The sequence below is a fragment of the Opisthocomus hoazin genome, chromosome 30, assembly GCF_030867145.1.
Source record: "Opisthocomus hoazin isolate bOpiHoa1 chromosome 30, bOpiHoa1.hap1, whole genome shotgun sequence".
In the NCBI taxonomy this organism is placed as follows: Eukaryota; Metazoa; Chordata; class Aves; order Opisthocomiformes; family Opisthocomidae; genus Opisthocomus; species Opisthocomus hoazin.
The window spans coordinates 800,534-816,793 of NC_134443.1; the positions used below are offsets into that span (position 1 = coordinate 800,534).

General features: G+C 64.7%; 2 protein-coding genes across 3 annotated transcripts; both read right to left on the reverse strand.

The window, feature by feature from the left end:
- Positions 1–273: 273 nt before the first annotated feature.
- Positions 274–8,113, reverse strand: ENSA (endosulfine alpha). Its single transcript, XM_075445246.1, has 3 exons — positions 7,932–8,113; positions 4,666–4,791; positions 274–2,490 (listed from the first exon to the last, which is right to left on the reverse strand). Exons 1-3 carry the CDS (start codon positions 7,986–7,988, stop codon positions 2,320–2,322), a joined length of 354 nt encoding a protein of 117 aa, XP_075301361.1. The 5' UTR covers positions 7,989–8,113; the 3' UTR covers positions 274–2,319.
- Positions 8,114–8,516: 403 nt separating this feature from the next.
- On the reverse strand, positions 8,517–15,874 carry GOLPH3L (golgi phosphoprotein 3 like). 2 transcript variants are annotated; one of them, XM_075445333.1, is made up of 5 exons: positions 15,772–15,874; positions 15,201–15,395; positions 10,118–10,249; positions 9,838–9,952; positions 8,517–9,323 (listed from the first exon to the last, which is right to left on the reverse strand). In XM_075445333.1, the coding sequence occupies exons 2-5, from the start codon at positions 15,381–15,383 to the stop codon at positions 8,896–8,898; spliced, it is 858 nt and encodes a 285-aa protein (XP_075301448.1). In that variant the 5' UTR covers positions 15,384–15,395; positions 15,772–15,874; the 3' UTR covers positions 8,517–8,895. The 2 variants fall into 2 exon arrangements, with proteins under 2 accessions (XP_075301448.1, XP_075301447.1); XM_075445332.1 differs by having other exon boundaries at positions 8,518–9,323; positions 15,201–15,466.
- Positions 15,875–16,260: the final 386 nt, after the last annotated feature.

Here is a 16,260-nt window from a genome sequence, read left to right on the forward strand (position 1 = left end):
GCCATTACCCTTGTATGGAATTGCTCTTGCCGGTTCTCTTCCTGCGTCGTCACAGTCGCTTCCCCCTCCTGCGCAAGCACGCCTGGCATTTCCGGAAAACCAGGGAAAGACGTGGTTTGAGAGCCGGCCCCTTCCTCTGCCCCCCTCACCACAGGGGCAGCCCCCAAGCTGCAGTGCCCCTTTGCATTCCTCACTACAGTGCCGCTTTTTCTTAAAAAAAAAAAAAAAAAAAAAAAAAAAAAGCAAGCATAGCATTCTAGAAGAGAGGAGAGATGAACATGTAGAAAATTATATATATTTTTATATATATGATTCAGATCTATTTACAACATGGCTGGGACAGACAGCAGAACATCCAAGGAGGCTGCACAGCCTCGGCTGGCGCTGCCCTGGCCAGGACACACAGGGATGGAAAGGCGATGGAGACCGAAGCACGGACCCGTGCTTCCGAGTGGGCAGCCCCCGATCCCGGGGCACTCCCTGCCCACGCCACGAAGAGCAAACCGTCCCCTGCAGCCACAGGGCCAGCAGTGGAGCCCCTCACTCACGGTGCCCTGCGCAGCGGGGCTGCAGCTGGCTTGCTCCAAACCACACGAAGGCAGATGGAAGCATTCGAGCACACGCGTGGCAAACACTCTCCCAGGAAGCGACACCGCCTTCCTCCCTCCAGCCAGAGGCAGGAAAGCGCGAGGAGCGAGAGAGATTCTCAGGAAAGCCTGAGTCAGCCAGCCAAGAATGCAGGGAAGGAAGCCGTGCCCCTGCAGAGCATCGCCCGTTGCCTCCCTGCCTTGCTTTCCCCTGACCTGATGGGAATCTCTTAAAAAAAAAACCAAACAACAAACCCCAAAACTAACTGTCCACTCGCCTTCCTTTTGCCCACGACTTCAGAACTGGGCCCAAAGCGGGCAGGGTGAGCGCGGCCTGGCACGGGCATGGGGAGCCCTTCAGCTGCAGAGGACAGGCGGGCGCCTCGTCTCCGCCGCAGGAGGAGCGGCCAGTGCAGGCACCCAGGGCACACGTCGTTGTGCAGGCTGCAGCCGCAGCACCAACCTTGCGTTCGGCGTTTGGTTTGGTTGGGTTTTTTGTTTGTTTTTAAACAGGCCTGGAACAAATAAAAGGGAAGAAGAAAAAAGGAGACAAAAGAAATCCAAGCTTGGGGTGCCTGACGCTGTCAGCACAGATTTGCCTCTATGCCCCTCTCTCCCTGATCTCCACGCTCTGTCTCTGGTGCTTTTTCCCCTTCCAGTGTGGTTATTCCCAGTCCTGTCTCTCCCTGCAGATATCAGCTCCAACAGCTCGCATCTGTCTCACCGCCTGCTGCCGGGCCCCGCTTCGCAAGCACCAAAGCCTGGGCATCAGGCAGGGGCTGCAGGCGGCCAGACCGGGCGCTGCCTGCCTGGCCACGCTCTCCTGTGTCCCAGGCGCCGTGATGCTGGGGGTTCAGCTCACCACCTTCTGCTGCGACACCGGGAGAGGAGCCATCTCCAACCCGTGCCAAGGCAGACGGCCTCGCTGGCCAGAACTGACCAGGGAGAGAGAAACTGCCCGCAAACCCTCCGGGGCAGCTGCGAGCCTCACGCTGTGCCCCTCCATCACAGCCACGCTCGGATGCGGCAGCGGGGCGACCCTACCCCCAGAGCAGCAAAGGCCTCATCACAGCTCCAAGCCACGAGGAGCGTTTCGAACACTGCCTGGCCCCCCCGCTGCAGCCATCAGACACTTCGTCCCCTCCTGTGGGCTCAGCTGCTTTGGGCAAGCAGGGGACAGATCCCAGGCAGCTCAGCCCAGCAACACAGCCGCGTAATTTTTTGCCTATCACCTAATTTCTTCACTTAGAAGCTCTAATGCACACACCTTACTAACCTTCCAGATCACGTATCACACCTTTTGCCCAGCCGGTTCTTCCTCTGCAGACACCCGAAAAGCATTCACACGCCACAGCTCTGAACTCTCCCCTCTTACCCGGTGCCAAGCAAACACCAAGCCACTCCTCTGAGCACTTTTCTGCTTCTCCCAGGGCCGCACAACTCTCCCAGCGAGGAGGCAGCGCTGCAGTGGCTCTGCAAGCGAGGATGGTTTCAAACAGCATGAAAATTAAGGCAGCAAACCCACTCGCTAAAAGGAACGGCTCAATGAAATCTGTGCATCCCGGGCTACCGACACCTCTCGCTCGCCTTCTCAGTTCTGGTGAGTGTTCGCTGTAAATACTCAAATAACTATGTGGATTCTGGTGCTCCCGTCCCTATGGTACAGTGAAGTTCAATCCATTTAGCCAAAAGAAAAAAGAAAACAGGAAAAAACCCAGCCTGCGAGTGCAGGCTACCCTGCCAGCTTGCTGGTTACGAGCGAGGATTTTCTCTGCGGGAGGTCCTGTGGCGTGGGGATGTGGTCTCCCGTCACCAGGTTCTTGTCTGGCCCTGCACTTGGCAACTGCTTGTTCTTCATCTTTGCCTTGGCCATGTTGTAGTCACCAGAATCGAAGTATTTTTGCTGGAAGAGGGAGAGGAGTTTGGGTTACTTTGATTTGCAGGAGCACAGGGACATAGCAGAAACACAGAGACCTGAACATGAGTGTGATCCTTCAAGGAGGTCCTGGGGTTGCTCACCACCAGGTCACAAAAACGTCACACAAGGGGAGAATCCAAGGGAGCCTGGCCCGATTTGAAAGGCCTTTGGCACCCACCCACAAACCCCAGAGCGAGTGGGACCTGCCCCGGCTGGAAGCAGCTTTGCCCCACAGCAGCCGCCTGTCTGACTCCAGACACCAGGGTGCACATTTCCCTCTGACCCACCCTTGGGAGTCTGCCTGCAGCCCGTGAACTTTGGCTGCGTGGCACTTGCTGGGTAAAGGCCAGGTTTGTCCTGCTCTGCACTTGCATCATGCTCAGCGTCACAGGGGTTCAGTCCCGGTCCAGAGACCCCCAGACAGCCGAACGCAGGCACAGCCGCACCACAGACCACTCCAGGCAGAGGCTCAGCTACAGTGGCAAAGTCTGTTGATTCAGTTTATTCTGGTTTGGTGAACGGATGAGCCGGGGTGAGAGAGCAGGGTCTTCTCCCCAGGCAGCACAGCCCGGCCAGTGCCAAGCCCTCCGCCAGACCGTCCAGGCTCCCAACAGACGAAGCGATGCAGGGAAATGCCTGCAAAGACGGGGCCAGAGGACACCTCCCTGCTGCACGGCACCACCAGCCCGGGGTGCAAAGGGCATTTCGTTCCCTTATCACAGAACAGTCAGGGTTGGGGGGCCCTCTGGGGATCCCCTAGCCCAACCCCCTGCCCAAGCAGGGTCACCCAGAGCAGGCTGCACAGCACCGCGGCCAGGGGGGTTGGAGTATCTCCAGAGAAGGAGACTCCCCAACCCTCTGGGCAGCCTGGGCCAGGGCTCCGTCACCCTCAGAGGGAAGAAGTTCTTCCTCGGGTTCAGCTGGAGCTTCCTCTGCTCCAGTTTGTGCCCGTTGTCCCTTGTCCTGTCGCTGGGCACCACTGGAAAGAGCTTGGCCCCATCCTCCTGACCCCCCCCTGCAGATATTGATCGGCATTTCTAAGGTCCCCTCGCAGCCTTCTCTTCTCCAGGCTGAACCAGCCCAGCTCCCTCAGCCTCATCACACACATCACCGTGGGACGGTGCTGCTTCGCCCGCCCGCAGCAGTACCACCAAAGGAGAGCTTCCCCAGTGCTACGGACAGGGCTTTGCTGGGCACAAGGAGCTCTGAAGAGCCCAGTTCTGCCCCGATGCGCCAGCAGGCTCCGACAAGCCCAGTCCCAACAAAAAGCCTTCCCCGCTTCAGCGCCAAGCCACTGAGCAACCCTCCTTTCTGCGCTTGCTTTAGCAGCTGGTACCTAAACCAACAGCCCTGGTGATCACATCAACAGCGCGAGCGAGCGCACACGGTGGCTGCCCGGGCAGAGGACAGCTGTCCCCGCAGGCTGAAAGGGAAGCAGCAGGGCAGAGCCAAGCCCTGCGCAGCGTGCCACGGAGACACCGTGCGTTCAGAGCTGCGGAAGGCAGCAGCCGCTGCCTGCCAGCACCTCGGGAGGGATTGACGTTTCCTGCACCAGCGAGGAGGAGGGCCAGCAGCGACAACCCAAGCACGCTACAGACGGCTCCCGCAGAGGGATTTAATTACATCTCCAGGGAGCAGAGTCAGAGGGTTGGCCAGCCACGGACACGCAGCCAGCTGACTCACTGGCGTTCCCAGTGCCCTTTGCACCAGCCCAGAACCCAGGCAAAGCGCAGACCAGAGAGACAAACTGCGGCCCGCAGCACCTTTGCGGCCCACTGAACCCCAGGGAGCACAGCAGCAGGCAGGGGGGGATTTATGCACTTGTTTTGCCTCTCAACCCCAGGTTCCAGGCCCGGGTGTGGAGAACAGGGTGGGACCCACCGCCGGGGTAGATACACAGAGCCAAACCACCCGAGAGGCGGCAGCTTTTGGGTTCTGAGCCCTTCTTGCTTAACCACAGCAGCCCTCGCTGCTTTGGGCTTGAGCTCGCTGGGTGCCACGTCCAGCGCAGGCACTGAAAGGAGCTCGGCCCACGGCTTCAACAGAAACTTTTTGGCCTGGGGAATTATGGTGTGATTCCTCTGGCCCGGTCGGAGCTTGGCTGCCTGCGCCACTGAGGGAGGAAAGGATGTGGACGAGCCACGGCTGAGAAATAAATACCCCTTTCTGCAGTCTCTTCATGAGGAAGTCGGAGCCTCCAGGCTTCTGGCCTAGGTTGGGGTATTTGGCCTTCAGTTTCGCTTCTTCTGCTCTCTCAGGGGTGACGGTTTCCTTTTCTTGTGAGTCCTGAAAAACAAAGAGGGGGGGTGGAAAGCCCTTCAGCCCCACAGGATGAACACACACCTGTGACGCCGTAACACAACACTCAACAGCAAGTCCCGACCCCGGTGCCTGGCTTGCCGAGCAAGGTGTGGTCCCCTGGAAAAGCCAGGCACGCTCAGAGAATATTCGAAACACCTTCCCAGCCAGAAACCGCTCTTAGGCCCGGTACCTGTGGAGAGAGGCAGAGATCCTCCCCGGGCCCCCTTCCCAGACAGGAGCCCCGCAGGTGCTTGCGCTGACATTTGGCTTTGCAAACTGGGCTTAAAACATCGCCACAACTGGCTGCTGGCCAAGCCTCTTCCCCCGACCAGCGACAGGGCCGAGCAGCACCGACAAACCAGCGCGACGGGGCACTGCGGCGCTGGGAGGCGTCACCCGGCTGCAGGCAGCCGCGATGGAAGAAACCCTTCTGCTCCAGACCCAATTTATCGGGAACGACAACGGGCACGGGCAGCACAGCAGCGTTTCAGCACCCGCTTCACAGCCACAGGGGTTTCAGGGTGTGCCAGGAAGCCATGCAGCCCGCTCGCAGCCTGGGACCAATTGCAGCAGAGGTGCCAGACCCTGGTTGTCGCCTGGCCCCTCAGCAGGAGCTCCAGGACCCCCCCAGCCCAGCTACGGAAGCATCACCTGAGCAGCAGCGCCCGAAGCGGGGTTCAGGATCTGCTCCCCAGCCACCAGCCTCTCTCTTCAGGGGGGCACCTTCCCCGCCCCAGGGAAGGGCTGCAGGCCTGCGCCAGCAGCTGCGCTCGGAAGGAGCCAGGGTCCCAGCAGGGCCTGGAGAGCCTCCCCTGCAGCAAGGCCGAGTTCTGGCCGGCCACCAGCCCCACTTTGATGGGAACCCATCACCGCCGGCCACCTCCACCAGCAGCCAACCCACCATGGGAGCGCGAGCCACCGTCCCACAGGGTGCTGACAAGGGGGGGAGGGTGTGTCTCCCCGCTGTTCCCGTTCCAGCAGGGACGGCGCTGGCAGAGTGGCCGTGGCAGCTCGGCTCCCAGCCGTGTGCCTCTCCTCCCAGCGCCGAGGCCCTGCACCACTCCCAGCCCACCAGACGGCACGCTCCAAGCAGCGAGCGTGGCAGAACACTGCACCACAAGCCTCCACCCCGCCAGTGACGCAGGAGAGCCCTTGGCATCGGACGGGACCGGCAAGCTGGTGGAATGCAGCCGGCAATCACGCAGCGTGGAGGCAGGCGGGACGGGAGTCCCGGCTTCCCCAGGGATGAGGCATGGAAGCTGAGCGCGGCGGCACTAAGGGGACACATGCTCCCGTGCATTCCAGCTGCCAGGACTTCCCAGATGGCCAAGAGCAGAGCTGCAGCCCGCAAGTCCCCAGACTGGAAAGCACTGCCAGCACTGCAAGAGGTCTCCAAGGAGATCTTCCACAGGTGCCGAGCTGGGGGAGCAGCTCTTCGCTGCACGGCTGCAGCCCGGGGGGCCAGCTCCCCGCAGAGGCTGCCACGAATCACAGAATGTTCAGGGTTGGCAGGGCCCTCTGTGGGTCCCCCAGCCCAACCCCCTGCCCAAGCAGGGTCACCCAGAGCAGGCTGCACAGCACCGCGGCCAGGGGTCTGGAATATCTCCAGAGAAGGAGACTCCACAGCCTCCCTGGGCAGCCTGGGCCAGGGCTCCGGCACCCTCCGAGGGAAGAAGTTCTTCCTCGGGTTCAGCTGGAGCTTCCTCTGCTCCAGTTTGTGCCCGTTGCCCCTTGTCCTGTCGCTGGGCACCACTGGAAAGAGCCTGGCCCCGTCCTCCTGACCCCCCCCTGCAGATATTGATCGGCATTTCTAAGGTCCCCTCGCAGCCTTCTCTTCTCCAGGCTGAACAAGCCCAGCTCCCTCAGCCTCTCCTCCTAGGAGAGATGCTCCAATCCCCTCCTCATCCTCGCAGCCCTGTGCTGGACTCTCTCCAGTAGCTCCTCATCTTTCTGCAACTGGGGAGCCCAGCACTGGACACAGCACTGCAGACGGGGCCTCCCCAGGGCAGAGCAGAGGGGAAGGAGAACCTCCCTGACCTGCTGCCCACACTCCTCGTGATGCTCCCCAGGATCCCATTGCCCTTCTTGGCACCCAGGGCACGCTGCTGGCTCATGGTCACCCTGTCATCCCCCAGCACTCCCAGTCCCTCTCCGCAGAGCTGCTCTCCAGCAGCTCAGCCCCAGCCTGTACTGGTGCCTGGGGTTGTTCCTGCCCAGGTGCAGGACCCTGCCCTTGCCCTTGCCGAGCTCCATCAGGTTCCTCTCTGCCCAGCTCTCCAGCCTGGCCAGGTCTCGCTGAAACGGCTCCTCGGCTGCGTCTCGGAAAGACAAAGCAAACCCGAGTTAACGGCAGCTCCTGACGGTCCGGGCCGGGACGAGCGGAGTCGGGAGCGGTGGCAGCACGACGCGCAGGCTCCGCGCGGCCCCCTCAGAGCCCCAGCCGCGCAGGCCCCTCCTCACGTCCCCGGGGTGCGAAGGCGGGGGGAGGCGTCGGGAATCTCGTCACGATCTTCAGCTTCTGCAGAGGCTTCGCCCACGCGCGGCCCGGCAGAGCCCGGCTCCGCGACGGCCCCGGGGACGCGAGGCAGCACCGGGAACCCCGCGACCGCCGGCGCCGCGGACCCAGGGCGGGTCCGGGCAGCGGGAGCCCCGGCTCAGCCCGCCGCAGGGCCTCCTCCCGGCCCGCCCGGCCCCACCGGGTCAGCCCGGGGCCGCAGCCCGAGGCTGGAGGGGGAGCCCGGGGGAGGGAGGGCGGGCGGGGGGCTGCGGCCCGCGCCCCCGCCAGGCCTCACCCGGTGCTGAGGGGGCGGCCGCGTCCCCCGAACGGCGCAGCCTGCCCGGCCCGGCGGTACCCCCGCCCCAGCGACCCCATCCCAGTACATCCCAGTACTGCCCAGTCCCCTCCCCGTCCCACAAGCCCCCACGCACCCCCCCACGCCGCCATCGAGACGAGCTACCCCACACCGGCCCTGCCGGAAGTCCAACCCCCACCTGCCTCACAGCCAATGACACACCAGCATGCACCAGAAGGACAACGGGAGCAACCAATCCGCGCACAGGGCTAGGAATAGAGACGTGCGACCGAGCCAATGGGAGCCGGCCGAGCCCACCCCGGGGTTCCCCACCTGTTTCTCCTGCCCAGTCTCCTCCGCGCGGGCGCCGGTACCGAGCGGGGCTGCCATGGCGGGGGGCGGGGGGGTGACCCTCCGCGCTCGCTCCGCGCTCCCTCCGCTCTGACCGGCCCCGCGCTCTGCTCCAAAATGGCCGCCACCGCCCCCTAACGCCTCAGCTGCCTGATGGACTGCCGCGCCGCCCAATAGGCATAGGCAGACGGCCGCGGTGACATCATACCGAACCAACCAGCGCCCAGGAGGGGCGGGGAGAGTGGCGGGGCTGGGCCGCCCCGGCTGAAGCCGCCACCGGCCAATAGGAAGTGAGGCAGCACCACATGGGCGGGGCAGAGGGCCCAGGCCGCAGCACCGGAGGCCCCGCCCAGCGCGCCGCCGTCCCCCTGTAGCAGCGGAGGCATCCCCGCAGGCCCCGCCCCCGGGGGCGGGGCCAGACAGCCGGGCCCCCCGCGGTGCTGCGGGGGCGGAGGAGCGGCGGGAGGGTCCCGCACCCGGCCCGCGATGGAGGTGGGGGTGCGGGGGCCCCGGTTGCTCCCCCCCGCCAGCCCGCAGCGCCGGACCCCCCGCGCCGGAGCGAAAGAGCCAGGCCCGCCTCGGGCTGCAGAGACGCCTTTACGTGAGCGACCGGACAGCGACCCGGCGGGGGACGCGCGAAGAAAAACGCAACGGTTCAACTTCTGGAAATCCCGGGTGTGCCGCGGGGGGGGGGGGGGGGGGGGGCCGGGGCCGCCCGGTGCCAGCCAGCGCAGGGGTCCCCCCCCGCCGAACTCCCGCACCCGGGGCTGGGCTCCCTGCCGGCCCCAGAAGGGAGCCCCGGGGCCGGGAGCACTGGAAGGGGGTGAAGAGCCCGAGGCACCGGGCCCTGCTCCCCCTGGCTGAGCCCACCCGCTGCCGCAGGAGCCCGGCGCCCAAACCCCCCCGGCCTCGCCTGGAGGGGGAGGGTTTAGTTTTCGGGGCTCTTTTAGGACTTATTGAAGGCCGCCAGGACGGCCCAGATCATCTCCGCGGCCCCAGCTTTGGCAGCTTCCACCTCGGGGTCCATATCGAGGAGGTCCTTGGTCCTGTTCATCGCCACGTCGTACTTCTCGTCTGCCAGGCTGGCGAAAACGTTCTCCAGCACGTCCGAGGCGTGGGCCAGCACCAGGAGAGCCAGCGTCCTGCGGTCCATGCGGTGGGGGTCGTTCACCCACCGCTCCAGCACGCTTTCCTGGAGCTTCTTCACCAAGCGCTGCTTCTCGGTGGCGTTGCTGACGGGGTGGGTGGTCATGTCGAAGAGCAGGAAGTTCTGCTTCTCCGTGGTGAGGATGCCCTTCTCCACCAGCGCCTTGGCGATGCGCTCCCGCACGTTGCGCAGCTGGTACTGCAGCTTGAAGGGGTTCCAGGTCTCCCCTGCCAGAAAGAGGACCCCGTTCAGCGCCGGGGCAGCGCCGGCTTCGCCACCCAACCCCAGCACCCAGGCTGCGTCCAGCCCGGGACCCTCTGTGCTTGCACGGGCACTGGGCCCCGCCGCAGGAACCCTCTTCCTCCCATTGGCCTGACTCCGACTCGCTTCTCCCATCGGTCCAAGCTGGCAAAGCTGCCACCAGCCGCAGGGCGCAGCAGCTTGGGGCAGATCCCTTTGGAAAGCCCCTTCTGCCCAGGACCTCGGGCCCCAGACTCAGTGGACACTCAGCACGGGAAAAGAGGCAGTGGGGAGCGAGGTCCAAGTCCTCCACCAAGCTCCCAAGAAAAAAAATCCCCCCCCAAAAATCCTCTGCCCTCACATCCAGCCTTCCCCCATCCTGCTGTCAGTATTGTGCCCATCTCCAGCCAAGGAAGGGGACGGCCAGGCCGTGGAGAAGGGACAGGCAGCAGGGACGGCCCCTGAGGGAGCTGGGGAGCCCGCGTCTCTAACCGGCCCTACCAGTGAGCAGCTCTATCCAGGTCTGCACCGTTTCTGCAGCCTCCGTGGCCTTGATGTGTCGGAGGGTCTCATCCAGCAAGACATCACCGGTCGGCGCGTCTGACTTCAAGAGTACCTGGAAGGACAAGGTGGAACCATGGGTGAGGCTGGACGCAGACCCGCCGCTCCCTTCCCAAAGGCACCAGCCCTTCGGCAAAGCTCGCTGCCAGCGGGCTCAGCCGCAGCAGACGGAGCCCCGAAGCCTGCCAGGCCCCTGGCCCCGCTCCTCCGGCACCTTCACCTTCCTCTCCAGCAGCCTCTTCCTCCTGATGGAGAGCGGTTCCAGGCGGATGCGGCCGCGCAGAGCCAGCTCGATGAGGATGCCGCCGCGCAGGCCCGAGGAGATGCAGTCATTCCAGAAGGAGGTGTAGCCCTGGGAGAGAGCAGAGGGGTGGGGAGGGGCGAATCATAGAATAAGGTTGGAAAAGACCTGCGAGATCATCAGGTCCAACCTCCAACCCAACACCCCCATTCCTGCTAAACCGTGTCCCCAAGTGCCACATCCACGCGGTGTTTGAACCCCTCCAGGGATGGGGACTCCCCCACTGCCCTGGGCAGCCTGGGCCAAGGCCTGAGCATGGTTTCAGTAACTAAATTTCTCCCAATCTCCAATCTGAACCTCCCCTGACGCAGCTCGAGGCCGTTTCCTCTCGTCCTGTCGATGGTTCCTGGGGAGCAGAGACCAACCCCCCCTCGCTCCCCCCTCCTGTCAGGGAGCTGGAGAGAGCGATGAGGTCTCCCCTCAGCCTCCTCTTCTCCAGCCAGAGCAGCCCCAGCTCCCTCAGCCGCTCCTCATGGGACTTGTTCTCCTCCAGGCCCCTCCCCAGCCTGGCTGCCCTGCTCTGGCCACGCTCCAGCCCCTCCATGTCCTGCTGGGAGTGAGGGGCCCGGAGCTGAGCGCAGCACTCGAGGGGCGGCCTCGCCACGATCCCTGCCCTGCTCCCGCTGCCCACCCCATTCCTGATCCAAGCAGAGGGGTGGGAAGGGGAGAAGAAGGGTGGGAAGCGGAGCTCTGCCAAGCCCCCCACCCCTCTCTGCTTGCTCCGGCGACTTCTCCCAGCTCCCACAGACGGCTCTGCCTCCCGGCTCTGCCTCCCAGCCAAAGGGGGCACAGGGCTTTCGCCACCAGGTGAAAAGCCCCAAACCCCCTCCCTGCAAACACCGAGCAATGCAGTGCCGAGCCCTTCCTGCTGCACCCACAACCCCTCGGCACACCCCAGCGCTGGCTGGGCAGCGGCGCCCAGCCCTGGATCATAAAAAATCCGAGCAAGAATGAGAAACGCGGGGCCCTTTCCCCTCGCAAGCTCCTGTCCGCAGGAGGACGTTGCCGCGGTGGGGCTGCACCCAGCGACGGGCGCCCTGCTCTGCCCTGGTGCCGGCTGTGGACACGCCCGGGGGAACGGCAGGCGAAATCCGCTCTTCTCCTGGAGGAAAACCCCCACCAGCTCCCGCCATGCCCTGACAGTAATGAGCTGTACGAAGAAATCGCCCGGCAGGCCCGTGAGGGCGAGTTTGCTCACTACTCACCGCACCGTCCCACCGGGCACAGGAGCTGCCCCGGCCCCTCGCCCACCCCACCCTCAGCACACCCTCCTCGCTCTTCCAGGGATGAAGGACAGGAAAATGCATCCCCGCTGCCCGCCCAGGGCGGGCACCTCGGGGCTGGGGTGCAGCGGTTCGGGTCCCACTGTGGGGGCTGCCACCGACCGGACCCACTCGGACCCCGCACGTCCCACCCCGGGCCGCAAGCCCGGTTCTCCGAGCCCGCCACGGGACGGGGTCCTCATCCCGAGAAGCGTGAGCACCAAAATCCTTAAGGCCTTCGGCAAAGCAACCAGAAGGCGCAGAGGTCTGGATAACGGGACCCACGAGGAACCTGCAAGTGAATCGGGGGGTTCGGTCCGGGAAAGAGAAGATGGAGGGAGAACGGGATAAGGGAGAGGGGGGTCAGACACCTAAAAGGCAGCAGGGAAAAGGAAGGGAATGGCCAGTTCCCAGTTCCCACTTCCACTGGGCATGGGAGAGACCCGGGCTGAAACCGTAGCCAGAGAGAGTAGAGCTGGCACCAGGAAGAAATAACTGCCCGGAGCAGGAACGGCTCACCGTTGGAGGGAGGGGGCAGGGAAGTCTCCGTCCCTTGAGGTTTAAGAACATCGAACCGGTGTTTCTCAGGAGAGCCGACCCTGGTTTGAAGCAACGGGACAGCCTAGGTGACCTCTCTGTCCCCTCCTTCCACTCGTCCTTCACCCCCCTTTAGAACAAAGCCCGGCTGCTCGCGCCGGACGCCTGCTGCGCCGTGGATCCGAGGGCAGCGGGAGAGCTGCCGGGAGAGGCTCCGCCGGGCAGGCAGCGGGGCCGCAACGGGGCCAGCGCCGGCCTCCGAGACGGGCCCAAGCGGGACGCGAAGCCACACCGCGCTCATTGCCACGGGGACGCCAGCACACCCGAAACATCACGGCCCGCTCCTCGGTTCCTAACTCCCCAGCTCGCTCCGAGCTCCCTTCTCGTTGCTCTTTCTCTCTGGGAGGAGGGAACGCGCAGGTCTAACAGCTACCGGGGGCTGCAGGCAGAGCAGCCTGACGAGCTCCCTTCCAAAGGAGAAGAGGCCGAGAGTCTCTGCCGCCTGCGTGGGTAAACCCTCGGCCCCAGCGTGTCCGTTTACACAGCGCATCTGGAGACCAGGTCGCTCAGCTTGCGTGGAACGAGAACTAGAACAGCAATGAAAATCTTTATTTGCTCTCTTCATTTCCTTGTGAGGGAAGACAAAGCAACCTTTCATCCCTGCCCCGCTGACCCCCGCCCAGGGCAGACGCACGGCTTTGTGCACAGGCCCGTTAGGAACAAATTGTCCAGGAAACGGCGCGGAGGTGACGGAAAGTTTCAATTCACTGGGCTGGAAGGGACATTACCCCTAGAAAATGTTACGGGGTCTGAAATCGAACCAGTCGAAAGCTCCTGGGCTACTTCCAGCTTCTGGAATCAGACTGGTTACAAATGCCAGGCCGGTGCGCAGCCAGCTTCTCCCAGATGGACAGGCTGGTACTTCAAATAATGAAATTACACCATGAGCTCATTGGATTTGGCCAAAATTATCCTGTTTTCTTTCCAGTCATCGAACCATGAGTGAAGAACAGAGCTGGGAAAACCCAGTGCCTGGAAGCCGGGCTCAAGGCCAGGCTCCTGCTGCCCCTGGTCTCCCCTTTGAGACGGAGGAATGCGGAAGGGCAGGATGGGGAGGGAAGAGTGTGACAAGGTTTTTTCGTATCTATTGTGCTCTCCTAACTTCCTGGTGGCTGAAGGACCTTCCCAGGAATACATTAACCCAGCCATGAACGACAAGCGTAGCCCAGGAAGAAGGCAGACCATGCCACGCTTCTAAGCTGCTCTCAGATGTTTGCTCCAAAATTATTTGCGTGATGTTGTCCTTACGGCCCTGCTCTCCTGTTAATTCCTCTTCACCTCAGCAAGTCCTAGATCTTATCTGGGTTCGTTAAACAGGACAGCTACAGGCTTCCGTCACCCACACGACCCGCAGCTCTTCCCTGCCGGATCTGCCAGTGTGGTCCACGTCAGAAGCCGTGGCCTGAGCAGGTCGACGCGAGAGCAAGGCACCAGCTCAGACTAACGCAGCAGCAGCAGGGCCCTACGGGGAAAAAAAGTCCAGGCACCTCACAGGGGCTTAATTTCAACCCAGAGAAAGAGCTGAAGAGGAGGCGGCCCATCTGCGCAGCTCTGACAACTGCAGACTGCTGGGAAGAGCGCTCCCAGAGCTGAAAAACCTGTGCTGAAGGCTCTCTGCTGCCATCATCGCCCCGAGAAGCACCTTGGGCAACCGGTTAGCTTCCCCTGGTCTCGGTTTCCCCATCTGCTCGACAGGAACAGCAGCACCAGATACCCCCAAAGAGATCAAGACGATGCGTGCACTACGGCAGACGCGGCGTGGGAAGCGCCAAGCGGCCCGGAGAGCGCAACGCAAGGCGCCTTCTCCTTCCCCCGTGGCTCGTTCCAGGCAGAGCTGGGAAACGAGCTCCTGCCGGCTGACGAGCACAAACCAGTTCCGTTCCATCGGGGTCCCTGTCCGGAAGGGAACGACCCCCTGAACATCACCGGCTGTGGCGTGCGTCACCGCTGCCTGGGAAAGCCATCAAACCAGCGCACACGGGCGAGACGGGCGCCCCGCAAAGTGACCCCCACCCAGCCCCGCTCCCCTCGAGCCCATCGCTGCCCGGCTCAGGCAAGCGCCGGCCTGAGAGCAGAGACGTGGCTCCCACCTCCTCCGCCATCGCTGCGCTCCGACCCATCCTGCTCTGGCTTTCAGCCCCCATCCCGCTGCCTCCTCTCCCACAGCCTGCCCCTGCCACTTCTCACATCCATTTTCAACAAGGTGGAATCACAGAATCGTTAAGGTTGGAAAAGACCTCGAAGATCAAGTCCAACCGTCACCCCAACACCCCCACGCCTGTGAAACCGTGTCCCCAAGTGCCACATCCACGCGGTGTTTGAACCCCTCCAGGGATGGGGACTCCCCCACCGCCCTGGGCAGCCTGGGCCAAGGCCCGACCGCTCTCTCAGTGGAGAACTCTTTCCCAATCTCCAGTCTGAACCCCCCCTGACGCAGCTCGAGGCCGTTTCCTCTCGTCCTGTCGCTGGTTACTGGGGAGCAGAGACCAACCCCCCCTCGCTCCCCCCTCCTGTCAGGGAGCTGCAGAGAGCCATGAGGTCTCCCCTCAGCCTCCTCTTCTCCAGCCGGAGCAGCCCCAGCTCCCTCAGCCGCTCCTCATGGGACTTGTTCTCCTCCAGCCCCCTCCCCAGCCTGGCTGCCCTGCTCTGGCCACGCTCCAGCCCCTCCATGTCCTGCTGGGGGTGAGGGGCCCGGAGCTGAGCACAGCGCTCGAGGGGCGGCCTGGCCAGCGCCGAGCACAGGGGCACGGCAGCGGCGCTCAGAGTGCCCGGTGTTGGAGCTGACGGTTTCCGATCGGGAGGCGCGCTGGGGCTGGGGCCGAGGACGTTCACCACCCGACGCGCAGGGTGAGGCTCCCCCCTTACACTGCGTCCTTGACCCCGGCAAAGCACAACCGCCCTTCGCTCTGCAAACCGCAGCCGCCCGGCACCGTCGGGCCACCCCTCGCCTCCCGCCATGGCACAGACCTGCGACCGATCCTCGCTGCTCCGCTTCAGCGGCCGAGCGCGGTGGCCCGCGCCAGGCAGGGCGGCTTTGTCAGAGATGACTGAGAGGAGCTGGCGCGATCCCTTCCGCGGCCCAGACCCTCACCTGGGGCACAGCGAGCGGCGCTGCCATGGCCGCCCCCGGGGTCCGGCCTTACCTCCTTGTCCTTCAGCCCCAGGAGCAGCACCTCCTCCATCAGCGTCAGGCGGAGGTCCTTGGAGGCCTCGGGCTCGTCCTCGCTCGGCTCTCGGTCCGCAGCCGCGTCCTCCTCGCCGTCCGGCTTTTTCTCCGTGTGCCTTCCCGCCTCAGCGCGCCGTCCGCGGTGCGTCAGCGTCGTCATCTCCCGCTCCGGCTGTGGGGAGCCGAGCTCTGCCCGGGCTCGGAACGCGGCGGCCGTGCTCGGCTCCGCGACCCCGGGAGGAGCTGGAGGAGGGGGGGGGACACACACACACGCTCGCCCGGTCTCCCCGGGGCCTTTCAGCTCAGCCTCCTCGGTGGGGGGGCCCCGACCCACAGCCGAAGCCTCCCCCCCTAACCCCCCCCGGGACCCTCCCAGTCCCGCACCCAAGCCGGACCCCCCGCCTGCAGCCTGCCCACCCCCCACGAGCACCCCGCGCCGCACCAACGGCACCCCACGACTTTCCCCCGGCCGAACGGGCAAACCCAGCCGTGCCTCCCCCTCCCGCGCCGAGCAGCGGAACCCGCGGCCGCGCCGCCCCCGGCCTCACCGCCGCCCCCGGCCTCGTCGCTGCCTCCGGTCTCGCCGCTGCCCGGCGGCTCCTCCCCCCCCCCCGCCACCAAACTTCGGGCCCGGGAGCGGAAAGGCCCCGCGGCAGGGCGGGGCCGGGCGGGAGCGGCTTCCTGCGCTGCGGGAACGCGGCCCGCGGCGACGGCCAATGGGAGCGCGCGCCGCCGGCAGCCTCCAATGAGCGCGGGCAGGGGCCGGGCCGGCGGGAGGGACCGCCCCGCCCCGCTCCTCCCCCTCCGCCCCGGGGAGGGAAGTGGTGTGCGGGGGGCGGGGTCTGGCCCGCGCCCCGCCCCCGGCCCCGCCCCGGCCGCCGGAAGGACCGCCCAGCCCGCCTGGCTGCCCCGCCCCTGCTCGCGGCCCTGGGCCAGCGCTCGCCCCGCAGCCCCCGGCAGAGTTTGGGGTTTTCCCCCCCAGATTCGCTCCCGACCCCTGGGCCCGGCTGCCCGCCCCGGGGCCTGCTCCCCCCGCC

Excerpts from the sequence above, each read along its gene's own strand:
- ENSA (XM_075445246.1), bottom strand. The coding sequence starts at position 7,988 with ATGGCAGCCCCGCTCGGTACCGGCGCCCGCGCGGAGGAGACTGGGCAG. Across the intron at positions 4,792-7,931 it reads AGACTGGGCAGGAGAAACAG|GACTCACAAGAAAAGGAAAC; the intron begins GTGGGGAACCCC and ends TTTGTTTTTCAG. Across the intron at positions 2,491-4,665 it reads TGAAGAGACTGCAGAAAGGG|CAAAAATACTTCGATTCTGG; the intron begins GTATTTATTTCT and ends TCCCTCTTCCAG.
- GOLPH3L (XM_075445333.1), bottom strand. The coding sequence starts at position 15,383 with ATGACGACGCTGACGCACCGCGGACGGCGCGCTGAGGCGGGAAGGCAC. Across the intron at positions 10,250-15,200 it reads TGGGGCTGAAGGACAAGGAG|GGCTACACCTCCTTCTGGAA; the intron begins GTAAGGCCGGAC and ends GCTCTCTCCCAG. Across the intron at positions 9,953-10,117 it reads AGAGGCTGCTGGAGAGGAAG|GTACTCTTGAAGTCAGACGC; the intron begins GTGAAGGTGCCG and ends TTGTCCTTCCAG.